The sequence below is a fragment of the Delphinus delphis genome, chromosome 14 (genome assembly GCF_949987515.2).
Source record: "Delphinus delphis chromosome 14, mDelDel1.2, whole genome shotgun sequence".
In the NCBI taxonomy this organism is placed as follows: domain Eukaryota; kingdom Metazoa; phylum Chordata; class Mammalia; order Artiodactyla; family Delphinidae; genus Delphinus; species Delphinus delphis.
This window is the reverse complement of record NC_082696.1, coordinates 41,059,240-41,077,397: the sequence shown is the minus strand read 5'-3', so window position 1 is coordinate 41,077,397 and position 18,158 is coordinate 41,059,240. Positions and strand designations below refer to the sequence as shown.

Sequence of the window (18,158 nt, the reverse complement as noted above, 5' to 3'; positions counted from 1 at the left end):
GGGGTGAAGGGTGGGAGAAATGGGTGAAGGAGGTCACAAATAATCATATACATATTAAATTTTATATCTTGCTTTACTTATCAATATTTGCCCATGTCAGTAAATAAACAAGCATAAATTTTAATGGTTGGGGCTTCCCTGGTGGCGCAGTAGTTGAGAGTCCGCCTGCCGATGCAGGGCACACAGGTTCGTTCCCCGGTCCGGGAAGATCCCACATGCCGCGGAGCGGCTGGGCCCGTGAGCCATGGCTGCTGAGCCTGCGCGTCCGGAGCCTGTGCCCGCAACGGGAGAGGCCACAACAGTGAGAGGCCCATGTACGGCAAAACAAACAAACAAACAAATTTAATGGTTGTACAACATGCCATTATGTGGGCATTCCATAATCTGCTCCACTATTCTTTTACTATTGGATATTTGAGATGTTTCTTCCTATTTACTGAGTATATAAAATATATTCATTAATTGCTTTAGGCATAATTTGATTACATTTTGGATTATTTCCTTTGGCTAGATTCCCCAATGCTGAATAACTAGAACTAAATGAATACCTTTATTAAGGATCTTCTTATATATATAGTACTTAATAGCTTTTCAAAGCAACTGTATTGAATTACATTCCCTTCAGCAATGTCTGCGCAAATTTTTGCCCTACTCTCACCAAACTGGGTATTAACGTGGTTTTTAGTCTTTGCTAATTTGATAGGGAAGAGGGAGAGAAAGAAGTCAAAGTGTTGGTATTTTACTTTGAGTATTTATAAGGAGAGTCAGTGATTATTCTGCATCTGTCTGGACACGGGGATGGGGGGGAATACATTGAATGGATAAGTAAAACTAGTGGGAAGTGCACGCCAGGCAGTGGTGACATGAGACTGGTAATCCTTGAAAGTGTGGCAACTACCCATTTATCTGAGTACTAATTAAACCCCATTATTTAGGTAGCATCTTGAAATTCCACAATGGAAAAACTTCTGGAGGAATGCCAGGTCACTGGATCTAATCTTAGTTTAACCCAAGGCCCTGATTTTGAGTCTTGTCTTTTGACAACAGTTAACATAATGGAAGGAAAACATACTAGAAAATGGTTGACTGCAAATCCTTAATGACTATGAGAAGTAGATATATTAATCATTTTTTTGCAGTTACTATTATGATATATGACAATAAATATGAGCTTTCCTTCTCTTTGTCTAAGTGAGTAAAATATAAAAAGCAAGTAGGCAACTGGATTCCAAATTTTTATTCACAGTCAGGAGAAATTTATTAAAGTGCTTTTGTCATATGGTAGATTTATGAGCTTTTTCAAGTTCTTTTTGGAATTTTCTAATTACATAAAAGCATTCCAATTGTATTGGTAAACCTTCATAATTTATGTCTATTAATAAAACCAAACTATTTTAATTTAATTTGAAATGACAATGTACTACCTTTTTCCTTCATATTTCTGTATCAGAAAATATGATTCAAAACTTGAAAATACTATTCTTTTTTCTAAATTGCATATATCTACATCATTCAGTGCTATCAATTACTACTGTCCTCAATATGCATTTTATTCTGATGAAGAGGGTGAGGGAATGAAGAATAAAAACACAGAGAAGGAAAATGAGAATGCTTGCAACTCAAAGAATTTGGAAAAATTCAAGGAAAATTTTGTTTTGGAAAAACACATGAATGTGATGAATAAATAATTTCAAATAATTTCAAAAATCTGTTATAAACTCATAAGTGTTAACATATCATAGTTTAGTTTTCAAATATCAGTTATTCTTTGTTGCTTAGGAAGTGGAAGATTTCATGGGTTATAAAGGATTGCAGCTAGTTCATTACATAAGGGTTAGATGTTGAACTGATGAGCAAGTACATAAGAAAGAAAGACTGTGGTACTAACCCTGTTGGCTTTGGGAATAATACGTGGACAGGGTTATGGCACAGACAGAGCAGGGTCTAATTCCAGTTCTACCAATTCCTACATGACTCAGGAATCAGCCGGTCTGAGCTTCAGTGTAACTACAACATGGAAATTATGAAATCTCTCCAGTATTAATACTGTACACCTGGCACACAATAAACCCTCAAAAAATGGTCTTATTATCACCAATATCATCACCATCACATTCCTCCTCCTCTTCTTTGTCCCAAAGAAAAGAAAGAAATCTACCATAAACTCAGAACTCTTGGGTTCCTCTGCTTAGAATGTTATTTTCTCCAAATCTTCAATGGTGTTAGTCCAATTTGAGCGCCCTAAATTCACCCTAAAGTAGTCTTCCTCTTCCTACCCCTCTCTCTGTCACTCTTTGTCACATGATTGTATTGTATTTTCTTTACAGCACTTACTGCTATCTGAAATTACACTGTGGACTTCTTTAATATTTTATCTCACTAGCATGTACATTTCATGAGAACAGAGACTTTGTCTAGTTTGTTCATCACTGAATCCTCCAGAGACAAGAACACAGCCTGGCACATAACAGATGCTCAAAATTACCATAGGTGGCACATAATATTTGATGAATAAAGATGTGAATCATAAGCAACTAAACAGGTTAATAACTGCAAGCCTGACAAGATGATAGAGCTTTAAGGTCCACTATACCTAATTCTTCAGAGTTAAACTCTGGGTTAATATTATTCTAAGTCTAGTCATAATGCATTATATAGTCATAAAGATTAGATAGCAGAAACTCAACACACTGTCATACAGAGTGAAGTCAGAAAGAGGAAAACAAATACCGTATGCTAATGCACATATATGGACTCTAAAAGAATGGTACTGATGAACCTAGTGGCAGGGCAGGAATAAAGATGCAGACGTAGAGAACGGACTTGAGGACACAGTGGGGGAAGGGGAAGCTGGGACGAATGAAAGAGTAGCATTGACATATATACACTACAAAATGTAAAATGGATAGCTAGTGGGAAGCTGTTGCATAGCACAGGGAGATCAGCTCGATGCTTTGTGATGACCTAGAGGGGTAGGATAGGGAGGGTGGGAGGGAGGCTTAAGAAGGAGGGGATATGGGGATATATGTATACATATAGCTGATTTACTTTGTTGTACAGCAGAAACTAACACAACATTGTGAAGCAGTTATACTCCAATAAAGATATTAAAAAAAAACACTCAACACACATGCTACAGTTGTTATTTGAATTAACAGTTAAATCTAAATTGAATAATAAGTCTACTTTCTACCTGACTAGAGGAAGTGCATGACACAAGACTAAAGTAAGAAGCCACTATTTAATAATTTTAATACCAAGTTAGCTGTAAGAATTGAAACACAGAAGTTAGCAGCAATTTATAAATTAGAGCAACTATCACGATTATTATATGAAGAACTTAAAAATATCTGTTAAAATAAGATTAAACAAATAAATGCATCAACCAAATGGGACTTCTAAGACAAACGTGACAATCTCTTTTGCTTATCTGGTCTAACCCTAACCTTCTATCTAATGGCACAAATGAAAAACAAAAGTGTTTATAATAAAGAGTTGTGAAAAAATTCTTGTGTTCTATGCCCATATCATTAAACCTCTTGGATTTCCTCATTTTGCAGGACCCTGGAATTAGTCACTATTTGTACTGCTTCAGAGGAATGGGATACCTCAGATTAAAATAAAGATCAATTATTAAGTTAAAAACAAACATTACCCTCAAGGCTTAGGTCTACGTTATTATCAATGTAAAAGAATTTCCAGCTAAATTATAAGATGAACTTCCAAATGCAAAATTAATGGTTGTATATCCAGATATATCAACAGATCTCTCTTGGAGAAACACTTCATAATGTATCAGAAATGGCTTAAGTTACTAGAATAGTTAACCCTAAGATTTGTCAATGAACTATCTTCTAAAACATTTTAAAGAAAAAAACATTAAATACATAAACTATAAATCTACATCATAAAATGGTAACACAAGAAAGCTTTGTAAATGAAATCTTTACAAGACATACTTTAGAAGGCACCTATTATAGACTGAATGTTTCTGTCCTCCCAAAATTTATATGTGAAATGCTAATCCCCAATGTGATGATAATTTGGAGGTGGAGGCTTTCCGAGGTGTTTAGGTCATGAGGGTGGAGCCCCCATGAATGAAATTAGTGCCTTTATAAAAGATATCCTAGAGAGCTCTTTCACCCCTTCTGCCATGTGAGGACATTTAGAGAAGATGGACATCTATGACACAAGAAGCTGGCCCTCACGAGACACCAAATCTTCTGGCACCTTAATCTTGGATTTCCCAGCCTCCACAGCTATGAGAAATCAATGTTCATTGTTTATAAACCACCCAGTCTATGGTATTCTACTATAGCATACAGCAGCTTGAACGGACTAAAGGAAATTCAAAACAAATTCACATCACTACAATCAAATTTACTAAATTTATTGTAGATACAATTTCATCTAGTTATAGCTTAAAAGAAACAGCTCTGCATAGGTACATAGTTGCATTTAATCTAATTAGTTAACATGCATTTTGTTTACATTTCTACTGCCAACTCTAATCTGTACTGACTTCTTAAGGCTCTAGAGTCATGAATGTTTGTCCAACAATCATATATTTAAATTTCATACTGCATGAATATTTTTCTCTTTTTTGTTTAAACAGTAACCTTTGTTCAGTACATATTTTCATATGGACTTATGAATATTATGTAGTGTTTATATCTTAGCAAATTTAAAAATAATTCACTGATGCTTGAAAGTTGTTTTTTTTTTAAGACCTATTTTTTTTTTTTCAATTAAAATATATTGCACAGTAAGCTATGCAGATAGCTTCTGGCAAAATCCCTCCTTAATCACTCAGTTTTGTGATGTTATCCTGGATTATGACATCACTCAAGACTTCCCTATTTTTTAAATATCTTATTCATATATTCCACTATATAGCCTTAACTTCCAGAGCTTCTAGTCATCTGCTAAATTACTGCTACTTCTACTATCCTACTTCAACTAAACATCAGGCAATTTAACCAGTCCATTTTCTCTCTAACCATCACTCACCGGTTTTTTTTCATACTGTCTTATACTCATTCTTGGACTTTATGGTCTATAATTTTAATGAAACTTTTTGCCAATACCATAAAATCCATACCTTTTTTGGTGTCTCTGTCTCATCTGTCTAGCAAAACTCAATGAAAACACACCAACTACCTTCTCTATGCTTGTATCTGAACTGCTGAGCACTACTGGAGAAAGAAATATCATACACCTGAGGATTGAAGCCACCATGAATTCATGGTCACCCACGTAGATACTGTCCAGAAATTCTACCATGTATCTCTAGTCACAACCCTCTCTAGAATGACAATTTCAAATTATACACACTCATCTGAAATGTCCATTCTCTCCCCGTGAACCTCAGATGTCCTTGTCTGATGCTTCTTCATACAGTTAACAGGGGCCATCGCATAGTAAACATCTCATATCTTTGCCACCAAATCTACCAAGTCACTGACATGTGTGCCCATTTTCTCCTCTACCCTCTCATACTGCAGTGGAGGAGGGACCACTCCCTAAGGCTATCTGTCCTCTGAATCCTACCCTCCCTTACCTTCTAAAAGACCTTCTCCTCTTCAATCAAAATCAATTTGGATTATATGCTATTATTCTACTAAAAGTACTTTCAGTAAAGGCATCCGTGACCTCCATATTGCTACGTCCAAAGATATTTTCAGTCCTTAAACATCTTGCCCTAGCAGCAACCTCTGACACAACTGAATACTTCATCATTTTTCAAAATACTATTTTCCCTTTGCTTCTGTGATAATCACATTTATTAGTTTTCCTCCTACTTCTGGGATTACCACTTCTTAGTCTCCTTTTCTAGCTCCTTCCTCTCACCAATGCCGAAATGTTAAGGCTCCCTTTTTTCAATCTATATGCATTCTCAGCAGCCCCATTCCCTTCTATCCCTTCTATTCACATTTAGCTGTTGATGACTCATAAGTTCAAGCCTATAGCCTACTTCTGTCTTCTATGTTTGAGATCCCTAATGTCTCGTTGCTACTTGCTGTCTTGTAGCTAGACTGTCCAACTTTGAAGGCCAGCTCTGCTGCTTTGTATGCCCTTGGGTAAGTTACTTAACACTCAGTGCTCTGTCTTTCCCTATGTAAAATGAGGATAAAAACAATATCTACTCCTACTTTACAGGGTTGTTATAACATCTAAATGAATCAGTATTTGTCAGTGGAGACTGTTTCTCTTGTTCACTGTTTCTGCAGCACCAAGTGCAGTCAGTGCTTCAGTGCAGGTATTCAATAAGCATATGCTGATCCACTAAGTAAATGAACTTACCAGATGGTAAATTATCACAATTCTCAGGAATTTTCTACTAGTCCCATTAAATTTTAAGTTCCTTGCTATAGGTACCTCATGATACCTTCCTAAAGGACACTGCAATAATTTCAAAGAAAAAAAATACAGAAATATTACTAGAAAAGTACAGCTTTTGTTTAAGTCACACACGTACATACACACACAAATTTAGTATTAGAAATCTATGTCAATATGATTCAGACAATAAAAATGATTTAAGTATTGGTTTTAACAGACATTGTAAATTATGAAATGATTCACTATAAATCTAAATATAAACATATTACCTCATCTTTTACATTAGGTTTTGCAAAACAACAAGCTCCTGGTCTGAGCAAACACTTAAAGAGGAAGTGGTTGGAGGAAAGGCACCAGGTCCACAACGTCTGCTCAACACAGCAGGGTGCTGCTGAAGAGCAATGATTAGCTCCCCCACTAGACAACTGCAGTACTGATGACAGGCATTCCTTTTCTATAGCATAGTTTACCTGGGTTTCTCAACTTTACTGTTTGAAATTTGGAGGGTTACAGGAGAAGTCTAGAATAGGAGATGTTTCTCACAGAAACAGAATTTTGTAGACAAGTGCTAGAAGAGTAGCCTTTTACTTGACAAGTCAGTGAATATGTTTTCCTATCCCAAGGCATGACTCTCTAATTACTACCCTAGGGCCACAGTATGGAAGTCTTTTCCTTGTGGTGCAGACTAATTCCAGTTTGGGGACCCTTGAAAAAATTCCCCTCTTTTCACAAATTCCTATCTTCTGCTTCTCCTAGCAGCTGGGAAGGCTACACAGTTTAACCCAAGTCAGTGGCTACTGTGGCAGTCATTAGCACTATTTACTCCCAGGCGTGTGGTGGTAACACTGCATCCTGTCCCCCAACCCTTTAAATTACAGTGGCCATGTGACTTGCTTTCGCCAATAAGATGAGAGCTGAAGTAACAAGTGTCTTTTCAGTAGACATGTTAAAAGCCAGTGTGTGATTTTCCAGGTTTTCTTTTGTCACCTCAACACCCTGCCTCCTGCCTTGGCAAATGGAAATGACTCAGATGGCAGCTGCTGCACCAGTCTGGGCTCTGGAGGGAGGATGATGAGAAGCAGAGCTGTGGGCAGAGCATGCAGCATGGGCAAAGCATAAAGAGTGTGTAGAGCGTATTGTCTTAAACCATTGAGATTTTGAGGTTGTTACTGCATCATAATAGGTCTATTCTCACTGATACGAATTTGTAGTCCACTTACTATGTGCAAAGTACTGTGCTAAACTAAAAGGGATACACATATTTCATTAATAAGTTAATTTTCCGAGTTTCCCTCTCCTTCAGGTGCCAAGCCCTCTCATTTGGTCTACCACATTTATCAGATGCAAATCTATACCAGCTTCTGCCACTTATACCTTAGCCATGAATAGGTTTTGGAGCTGAAATTCTTGGCAAACTGCAGAACTGCTTTCATGTATTACTGAGATAAAGTTCTTATGGCTAATAAAACTTCTGTGCTTCCAAAATCAATTATAAATACAGGATAGAGCTTTGTACAGAGTGAGACACATAGAAAACCTGAGTTACGGAGTAGGTATGATTTCTGTAATTCAATATAGGCCAAAAAAAGGTAGCATTTTCATTTGACGAAAGTGTACATTATTTTAGAATCGATTCCATGTACTCCTAGATCCCTTTTAAAGTACAAAATAAACTTCCAATCTTAATAAAATATTCAACATGAGACAATTTAGCTCATTAACCACGGAAACAATTACAAATTTAAGCAAAATTACTGTAATCTAATATCATTTTGCTAAGTTAAACCTTTTAAAATGAAAATATTACCTATTCAGTTTATCATATTCCTTTATTTTATAAAGTTTCAATAATGAATGCTAAACAGTAAATTAATATCTAAAGTATATATAAGGATCATCACTAAACAAACTCTACAAAATTGATGTCCTGCACCCCAAACGTCTGAATCCTATTATGAGAAAAAAATAGATCTTTCTACCACTACACTCACATTCTCAATCTTATTTCTCTCCTCCCTACTCCACAATCCTACCCACTTCATGTTTTCCCCCTTGATATTTTTAAAATTAGAGGTATTAGCTACTTCTCTTTTTCAGTAAGTCCTTCAGCAATCTTTTGTAGTGGTGTGTCTGGAGCAGTGGATTTCTTTTGGTTAATTTGGGAAAACGTTCTTTTGCTGCCTTCAGAATGAAGGCTACCTTGGCAGAGTAAACTGATCTAATGTAAAAATCTATTATATGTGTTTCCCCAGTCTTGGGTCAGATGCCCTTGTTGCCTTTGTTCAATGAAAGCTCATTCTTCAATCTTTTTAGCTTTGATGAGTTGACTTTTTCTAGTTCACATACTTAAAACATATTACTTGAATGTTTCCTTTGAGGATTAAATACCTTGTCAGTTCTAAATGTTCTCTCTCAATTTACAGAATAAAGTAGTTTTTCAAATCAGGAAAAGCTTTCCTAAGCAGTATTTTATTAAATTATCAGTTTCCATACAGCTTGTCTATTTCCTCTGACACCCTTATTCATCATAGTGGAATTATGTCTTTTTTTTGACTCCCAAACATCTTTTATTCCTACCCTTCCAATAGGGCCTTCAATTTCCTATTCAGGAATTATCTATACTTGGTCCTCATGGGATACTGAATTCAAACCCTGTGGAACACTTTTTATCATATCCTCTCTTTCATTTCCTAAGATCCTTAAGGGACCACATTAAATAAAACTGCCAATTGACCTCTTTCTTCTGGAACTTTGTGTCTTGACAAGGGTAGGAAAAAATTAGTGCATGTTTATTAATTCTAGGGTGACCCAGAGAGATTGCTGAGCCATAGAGATCCTCTGTGGCAACTTGAGAGTGCTAGTTCCAGTTTCTTCTTCAGCCTTCTCTATGAGTCTGCGGCATTACTATATCCCATTAAGTTTACTTTCTGCTCAATACAGCCACTGATTTCTGTTGTAAAGCAAATAATAATATGTGGTATAGTCATACATGCTATTTTCTACATGTATCATCTTCTCTTGAAATGTCTTGTTTTGCATTTGCCAATTTTCAATATCACTTTTGCTTTGGTTACTCTTATTCTACAGTAATATTTCCCAAAATTTGTTCTGGGAAACAATGTTTGTAACTCAGTGTTAGCAGATGTTACATTAAAAAAAAAAAAAAGAGGGAGGTTATAGTTAAGTAAGTATGGAAATACAGAGATAAAAAAAAATTAGTTTCTTTTTCTGTAAATTGTGAATTTCTAAGAAAGAATATAGGATGTAACTTTTTCCAAATTTATTTTTAGTATATATACAGATACAGATTTATCCTGCCATATCTAAAGAAACTAGTGGTCTGTAGAACATAATTTGGGTAATGATATTCTAGATGCTATTTACTATCTCCAATGAGGACTTTCGTTTCCGTTGAGCTTATAATAGAGCAATGCTATCTCTTTTATTTATTTTTATTACTGATCATTTAGTATTTGGTATTCATCTTATTTTTATCCCATCCGTTTGTAATTCTCGTGGTTATCTGCATTTCTTATATAGACTCTGGAAATCTTGTGGCTCGGCTTTTTTTAAAAAAATAATACTACAAAATATTTTAACTGAGCTAGGGCATTTCAAGTTTTTGAATATGTCCCTGTAATCAAAGTATATGTCAACAGGTATTTCATGTTCCTATTGTTCTTTTCGTAGGTTTAGAGGTCCACTGACATTCTTGATTATTGTTCAGTGTTTCTAATTGTAATTTTCCTGAAGCAAGTAATGCAAGTCAGTGGTATTTTCTCTTCTGTTTTTGTAACATAAACGTAAGAATCTTGAACTTACATCAGTGTGGGCCTATATACTTCTGATGGTGATTTATAAGATGTTCTCAGAATACTCCTGAGCCTCAGCGATGAAATGAGAATGTTAAATTATGGTGATTTAGTAGTCCCTCTATGAGATAATTTAAGAAGATGAATTTTCCTAGACTATCTTAGTAATACCTTGATCTATAAAAGACTGTGTAGCATAGAACTTTATCAACAATCTAAAACCAACTAATCCATAATGTGGCCATGTTGATGTTCTTTCTATTAAACGAATGCCCAATTTTTCATTTTGATATGGAGACAAATAGATCAAGCTCAGACTTAGGGTAAAATAATTTTCCTTGATCACATTCCTGACAGCTAATTCTCTTGAATGCATTGGTCAAATGAAAGGCAACCATCAGTGATGAGGTAATAATTGGGGGGAAGAAACAGGAGATGATGGTAAAACAGTCTTATACTAATCGCTTCTCACTTGGCAATCCCACTTTAGAGGATAAATGTATTTATTGGCTGATTATAGCTACATTATTCAAAATATAGGAATACTGGAAGCAACCCAACTGTCTAACGTTTAGGGAATAGTTAGCAAAAACTATGCTAAGAAGATGAATCTTTAAGAACTAAAATTAAAAATGTATTCTATAGAAACAAAGAAAAGTATTGATATATAAGAAAGGAAATACCTAAGGTAACTTTTATCATAAAATTAAAATACAGAAAATATAGATATAATTAACACAATGAATGTTTTGCACAGGGATAAGGACAAAGCATATATACTAAAAGAATAATTATTTTCAATGGAGGTGTTTTTTGTAGTCCTTTTCTTACTAAAGTTAGCTAAGTATAGAATTTAAAAATATCCTTACAGGGCTTCCCTGGTGGCGCAGTGGTTGAGTCCGCCTGCTGATGCAGGGGACGTGGGTTTCTGTCCCGGTCCAGGAGGATCCCACATGCCGCGGAGCGGCTGGGCCCGTGAGCCATGGCCGCTGGGCCTGTGCGTCTGGAGCCTGTGCTCCGCAACGGGAGAGGCCACAACAGTGAGAGGCCCGCGTACCGCAAAAAAAAAAAAAAAAAATCCTTACAATGTCTTAGGCAGATGATTTTATCTGTAGGCAAGCTATATCTGTATAATATTTATATCAGTATATAAACATCTATGTCTCCAGTAAGCATACACACATATAGAAACAAACACAGGTATATAAACTTAAGATACTGTTATGAGTAAAAAAGTATCCTAATCTATATGATGCATATTTAGAAGAAATACATAATTGTTTCTCTTTGCATGCTCCATTACCCTATCTGAGCCCAGATACAATGAAGTCCTTATTTCTTCCAAATTGTCTCACCCCACAGAAATGATGAAGGAAGTTAAAACCAAGGTCATCCTAAGTATGTCACGCCAAAAACAATGAGAATACACAGGCACTGGATACTCAAAGACATATATTCTAAAAGCAGAAACTTCTTTAGTAAAAAAACAGTAATTATGAGTTTTTAAAAATATGGATTCCCAGGCTTAGCGTTTAGAACATCCTACACCAAAATGAACAAATGAAGTTATGTGCAACTGGAAAAAGGGAAGAAGAGGGATAATGAAGAACAGGGTTTATCACAAACAGGACAGATACAGGGGAATATAGAAGCCATCTATACACTTTGAAAATCTCTATGGTAGAATAAAATCTAAAAAGAAGGAGAATGTTAAGATTGTACTGGCTGTTTTGTTATGACTAGGAAAGCATCTGAGAGACGAGAAACAAAGTAAAGTAGTCTTTCTCATTAAGCATATACTGCTGTGCTTAAATTTGTTTGAAGGAGCATAGAAATACACGAACTAGTACACTAGGTAAGATCCCCTCTTCCCCCCAGCCAGATTGCTCAGGCTAACACAAATCTGATTGATATGCAATTGAAATATGTGACTGTTTTTCCTGATGTCAGCTTTTAACACTGTTGAAATTAAAGGTGAGGTCCATTCTAATGACTCTTAGGTTGTTATTCATAAAGCTGTCCAAAACCTTTCAGGATAATAGCACCTGTGCTCTTCATGAGCATGATACAAAAATCCTTTCTTAATCTATTGATAAAAGGCAGCTAAATTAAAAATTCCTTCTTTGTTCTGAGCAGCGATAATTAAGCTCCAACCTAGGAGGAGCTGCAAAGCACTTTATGTGGGGTTACTGGCCTACAGGACTTCTAACTGGGAAGCTGAGTATCTCACTCACCCCCTCAATTTCTTAAATACTCTAATTTTTATATCTCACTTGCCAAGCTTTATTTCCAAAAAGTTTTTATTAAGTTAATATTATACTAACATTAAAATAATTTTTAAAGAAAGAAATCCACAAACCTGCCACTATACTAAACTCTTTACTTTGTCCATAGGCATATATAATTTGTAGTTTTCATCACACCATACATAACATAATGGAGCCAGCCTTTTTTAAAGGCACTGCCTAACATTTCCTGACAACATGCTCTGTCAGACTTTCCCAGTGTGCTCATTTAATTAGTACTTATTATAAGAAATTCAGTATATGCTAGAGGCCCATCAAAACGTGAAAATTTAATGGATACCATAAAAAGCATACTTTGCTTGGAGAATATCATTTTAAGACACTTCATAATTCCCATTTATATGCCACTTTTCATCTTACCTCTTCTCCAGACAGGTAGTAAGCTGAGATTAGTCCACCGACAAAGCGTATATTTACTTCAAAAACAGAAACTTCAGCATTCTGTGGAAACAAAATAAAGGAGGTTCATATATAAGTGGTAGTACACAATTGAGAAAAATATCACCGTGATAAAGTGCACGAAATATTTAAATTTTGTTTAACCCTATATGCTTGCCCAGAGAAATTTATACACAAGAGGGAAAAGCCCTCCCTTCTAACAGTGTCAAAACACATGTAAATAGATCAAAAAATTTTGACTCTTAAAATAACAATTATAAAAATATTTATAAAATGAAGTTATTTCCTCCCTCTATTCAACACTAGATACAATACTCAATATTCTTTGTGCAGATGCGACAGGCCCAGGACATTCTATTTTTCTATTCTGTGTTCTTTTATTTCATTCATTTGCCTGTTTTTCTTCCCGAAAGACCATTCAGACTCTTCATACTTTTGCTGGTAGTTCAACATTATTCTAGAATTCTTCCCACACCATTTTAAAGTAGCACAGCTAGAATGTAAATAGGATTTGAAGCTGGAGTGACTTGGGTTCTAGTGCTGGTTCCCAAATGTTCTGTCTGTGGTCTGGGATGATCACATTTCTCTGAGAAGAAATTTTATCTTTGCATAAAGGAGATTATAATAATATATGTTGTACCTTGTTAAAACAGCTCTTATATACATCAATAATAGCTTGCTTTTATTATTATTTACAAAGCTCTATATCCTGTGCTAATCTCTACATGGACTATGTCATTTAGTCCTATATCAACCATGTGAAATAATTACTGTTCTTACATCCATTTTACAAATGGAGAAACTGAGATTTATAGTGGTTACTATGACTTTCTTAAGGTCAGACAACTAATAAGTGGTTGAGGGCTTCCCTGGTGGCGCAGTGGTTGAGAGTCCGCCTACCGATGCAGGGGACGCGGGTTCGTGCCCCGGTCCGGGAAGATCCCACGTGCCGCGGAGCGGCTGGGCCCGTGAGCCATGGCCGCTGAGCCTGCGCCTCCGGAGCCTGTGCTCCGCAACGGGAGAGGCCACGACAGTGAGAGGCCCGCATACCGCAAAATAAATAAATAAATAAATAAGTGGTTGAATTAGGATTTAAACTTGACTACTCTGATTCCTGGTTTAGAGCTGTTATCCTGACTCCTACATCACCTCACATGATAACGCATCAAGTATCTTTATTAATGGTCATATAATTGTGGCATATAATTAGTAATTATTGCCAATACTTTTATCATTTTACAATATTTGACTACTACATGGATCTGTCCTACATTCTATTACTAGATAATTTAGCACAGCTAATCTACAATAGATGGTAGGTACACTTTGTTACCGAACCAAACTTGGGTCCACTTGCCCACACACACTAAAGCCAATCTACTGACACCATGTTGTGTGTGGTAAAGGAGAGTACAACGTTTACTGTAGGGCACTAAGCAACAAGAATGAGCAGCACGTGCTCAAAAGACCGGAACTCTCGATGGCTTTCAGGGGAGGGGTTTTAAAGGCAGTGTGAGGGAGGGGCTGCAGGGTGTGTGATCAGCTCGTGCACCATTCTCGGATTGGTTGGCATCAAGGTGAAATGTCAAGCGTCATCAACCGTCTGGTTTCAAATGGTCTAGGGTCTATGTGCTTGTGGTCAGCAGTTTTCATCTGGTGTGGGCCTGCTTCCTGTAAAAAGAACATAGGAATGTCTGCCAGGCCTTTATGTATATCTTTCAGGGGACTGGGAACTCGGTGATTCTGCGATGTGGCGGATTTATAGTCTAACCTGTTACCAGTTTCCTGGCCCAACAGCTATTCTTTGTTTCTACATCTTCATATTTCCTGATCATTAACTCTTCAGCCAGCCTTTTGAGACTCAGGGGAGGCCTAGAAGACTAAAGAAAAAGGCTTTTGCTTCAGAGGATAGGGACACAGGGGCTTGTGTATGGTTTTAGCTTCAAGCTTTTGTTAGCTTCTTTTCATGTTTGTTAGGCCTACCCAGTAACTGTTCACTTTTGCCTGGTGTCAAACAATTCGCTGAAATCACAGGGGCTAACAGCAAACTAATATATGGAGTCACATATCCAGCAGATCAGCTTAGTCACAATCATCTGAGATATTATTTCCTTTAACTAACATTTATTAAGCAACTACTATGTGTCAGGCACTGTCCTAGGTTCTAGGGACATGGCAATGAAGACTCATAAGGTCCTCAAATTCATGGAGTCTACATTTTAGTGGGCGAAAACAATTCCAGAAGAAAAAAAAGAGGTATATTTTCTTTAATTTCCACATGCTTTCTCTAAAAAGGTATAAGGATCTAACAAATTAAAGCTAAGTAATTGCTTAAGTTAAAAAAATTTTTCAAAAACTTTCTTGCAAAAGGAAGTCATGAATATTACTTGGGAGAGACACATACTAGGCCAGACTTAGGCAAAAGCATCATAATATAAGACTCTGGTGAGTTCGTTCAATTGTATTTCATAATTTGTAATATGCACCTAATACAATTTGATTAAAGTACTTTACATGGGAAAAATTTATCTGTGATGTGTATTACTCTGAATGAGTATTACATAAATATTGGTAAAAGCTTTAATATTCCACAAAATTACTGATAAGGAAAGAGAAAGCGAATCGTTAATTTGTTTTGGCTCACACAGCTATACTTCTTACGTCTAAAGGTAACAATGTCTAATAATAAAATCTAATAAATAAACCCCTCAAATCCTATCATTCTCAATTTGTACTTGTGTTTTTCAGTTTTTAAACCTAAGAATAGTCCTCCACGTTTCTGCCTACTAAGTCTGTTAAGATGATTTTATATTCTTATACTAGCTTTGGCTTCATTTGATACACATTCATTCTCTTTTCCTCCTATGAAAATTTTGGATAATCAGGACTTTTATATAAACATCTGATGAAAATTACTGCATGGTAGAAGACTGAGCCATGTCAAACACCATCATAAATACATCTTCAGCAAGACATCAGTCACCTACTGGGTACAACCAGTTATTGATCCAGCAATGTATTCTAGAACCTAAATTCTATTTATCTTCCGCTGTCTGTGAGATACTGAGACGGTTTTGCAAAGTGCCACGCTCAAGGTCAGTGCTCTGTCTTTTGAATTTCTCAGATCTAACGGTTTGGTGAGCCTATCCAAGAAGCAAATCTGGCTTGTTAGTGAATCCATACAGGTTCCCAGTTACTTGTGTTCTTGTCTTTCAAGATCTCGCTCAGGAAGTTACATCACCATTAGTTGTATTCAACAGTCATCATATCTACCTTCTTTTGAAAACCAAAATTACATTTGAATTCCCAGCATATAATATTTTCTACTTTTTTTTCCCCAAAGTTAAATCTAAATTATTTAGAAACCTTAATTTGAGAGCTCTTAACATTTTGGGTTATATTATGTTTTAGGTCAGCAGACTGAAATTTATACACTTCAGGTCACTCTTTACAGATCCTTTGATGAAAAACACTAAGAAGATAAAAACATAAATTGGCTGGCTCGACTGCGGGCAGCAGACTATCAAAACACTACCTTAGAGTCAGAAAGACCTGGGACTGAAGGTTGGTTCAGAAGCCCACTGAGTGCAAGATCCCAGGCAAGTCACATATTCTCTCTGAGCCTTGGTTTTCTCATTTGTAAAAAGGGACAGTGCATTTCGTACAAGGCGCTACAAGTCCATGAATGTAAAGCACCATGCACAATGCCTGCCACAGGTAAAGTACTCAATGAAATAAGTGCCATTACCGCTGCACAAAAGCTCAGCTTAAGTAAACCAATAAGGCCTAGCTTCCTCAGGGGTTCTTGGAAAATCAGAAACTCCAGAATCATCATCTTCTAAATACTAGAATGCAAACTGATATACCTTCTCTGACTCTCATGGGAGTCATGTTTCAAATCCTCTTTTGAAATACAGTATCCTGACCAAGCTTCTTTTTGGGCTTGATACAATTTATACGATATCTGGGTTTTCAAAAGTGAACTTCTACTATCTGAGGGTTTGAGGCCAATTTTATAAACTTCTGACTCTGATTTCCATTAAAATAAACTTATTAAATCTAAATGAAGATATGCATCCTATTAATATTCATGCAGCATTTTTTAAGATGTTCTAAAACTTTTCCAGTGACTTACCCTAATGACAGGAGCGGGGTTAGGGCAGGCAGAGAACAGTATGTAAAGGAGGGAAGCCCCAAACAGACTGCAACACTAAAATCTTTTGGATTTATCTTAACAATGTAGATTTTGTAGTCTCCTTCAATCTGTGTTTGTTTTAAATGAGATTAAATCCCTTAAATCTTTAAGTAAGGTCACATTCCAGGAATATGCCCCACGTAGTCCATGGCTTCTAGTACATAGCTGTATGTGAGCACCAGTTTGAGAAGCAGATCCAGTCTTTGTTTAAACTGCACGTACCTGCTAGTTAATTTCACAATTGATGAGCAAGTGGAAGGTGAATATTTTTAGCTTAAGGCCTACCCACAAAACCATGTGGACTGGAGAAACCGCTCTTTCACTTTGAGTTTCCTCTATCAACAGCCTTTGAATCAAAGAACACACTTAACCAGAATCATACATAAATTTAATAAAATATATGGTATAATTAAGTTTACATCTAAAATCAAGAGGTGAAATCATGGAAAAACTAGGCTTCACTACTTATCTCTCATATTGCTTTAGATGTCTTAGACTGATAATTTCCACCTTAAGTTTATCCCTTTCTTTAGTATTGCTGTCCTCTGGCTTACTATACGTATATGTAAAATTATGAGATAAAGTGATAAAACTTGCTAAAATGGAAAAAAGTTTAATTCAATAAACCATTTTGAATGGCTCCCTCCCCCCACCCTTCACGTTATCCTCCATCTCTCTACTGGGAAAGGTGTCCTTCAAATAAACAGATCAGGAGCTCACAGGCATGAAGAATCTAACCATATCCAGACAAGAGGGAAAGTGAACACTTCAAAATCCCTGTTTCAACCTGAGTGCCTAAAAGATCAACCTCTTACAAGATAGTATTTTAAATAACTCAGAGAAATTAGGTTGTATTTTTTATAAGCAACTTATTTACCAAAATTATCTATAAAATGATAGATTTTAGTGGATTTTAGTAAGTGAAATAATGGGCTTGACCATTTTAATAACAAATTTAGGTTGGAGAACAGATTCAGCCACAGTTTTTGACTGCAGAACTACAGAGGCGCAGACTTTCCTTGAAGAATAGATATATTGTTTCTTTGCACCTTCAGGCCTTATGATAATTATTCAGAATCAAACCTGCATCAAGTTTAAGGAATT

At 36.1% G+C, this 18,158-nt stretch overlaps 1 protein-coding gene across 2 annotated transcripts in view; it reads right to left on the bottom strand.

Moving 5' to 3' along the window:
* Positions 1–18,158, bottom strand: part of MAN1A1 (mannosidase alpha class 1A member 1) — a 179,589-nt gene that overhangs the window by 105,931 nt on the left and 55,500 nt on the right. For both annotated transcript variants that reach the window (XM_060030030.1, XM_060030031.1), the window contains exon 4: positions 12,821–12,901. In XM_060030030.1, coding sequence (XP_059886013.1) covers positions 12,821–12,901 — 81 coding nt within the window. The remainder of the gene's footprint in view (positions 1–12,820; positions 12,902–18,158) is intronic.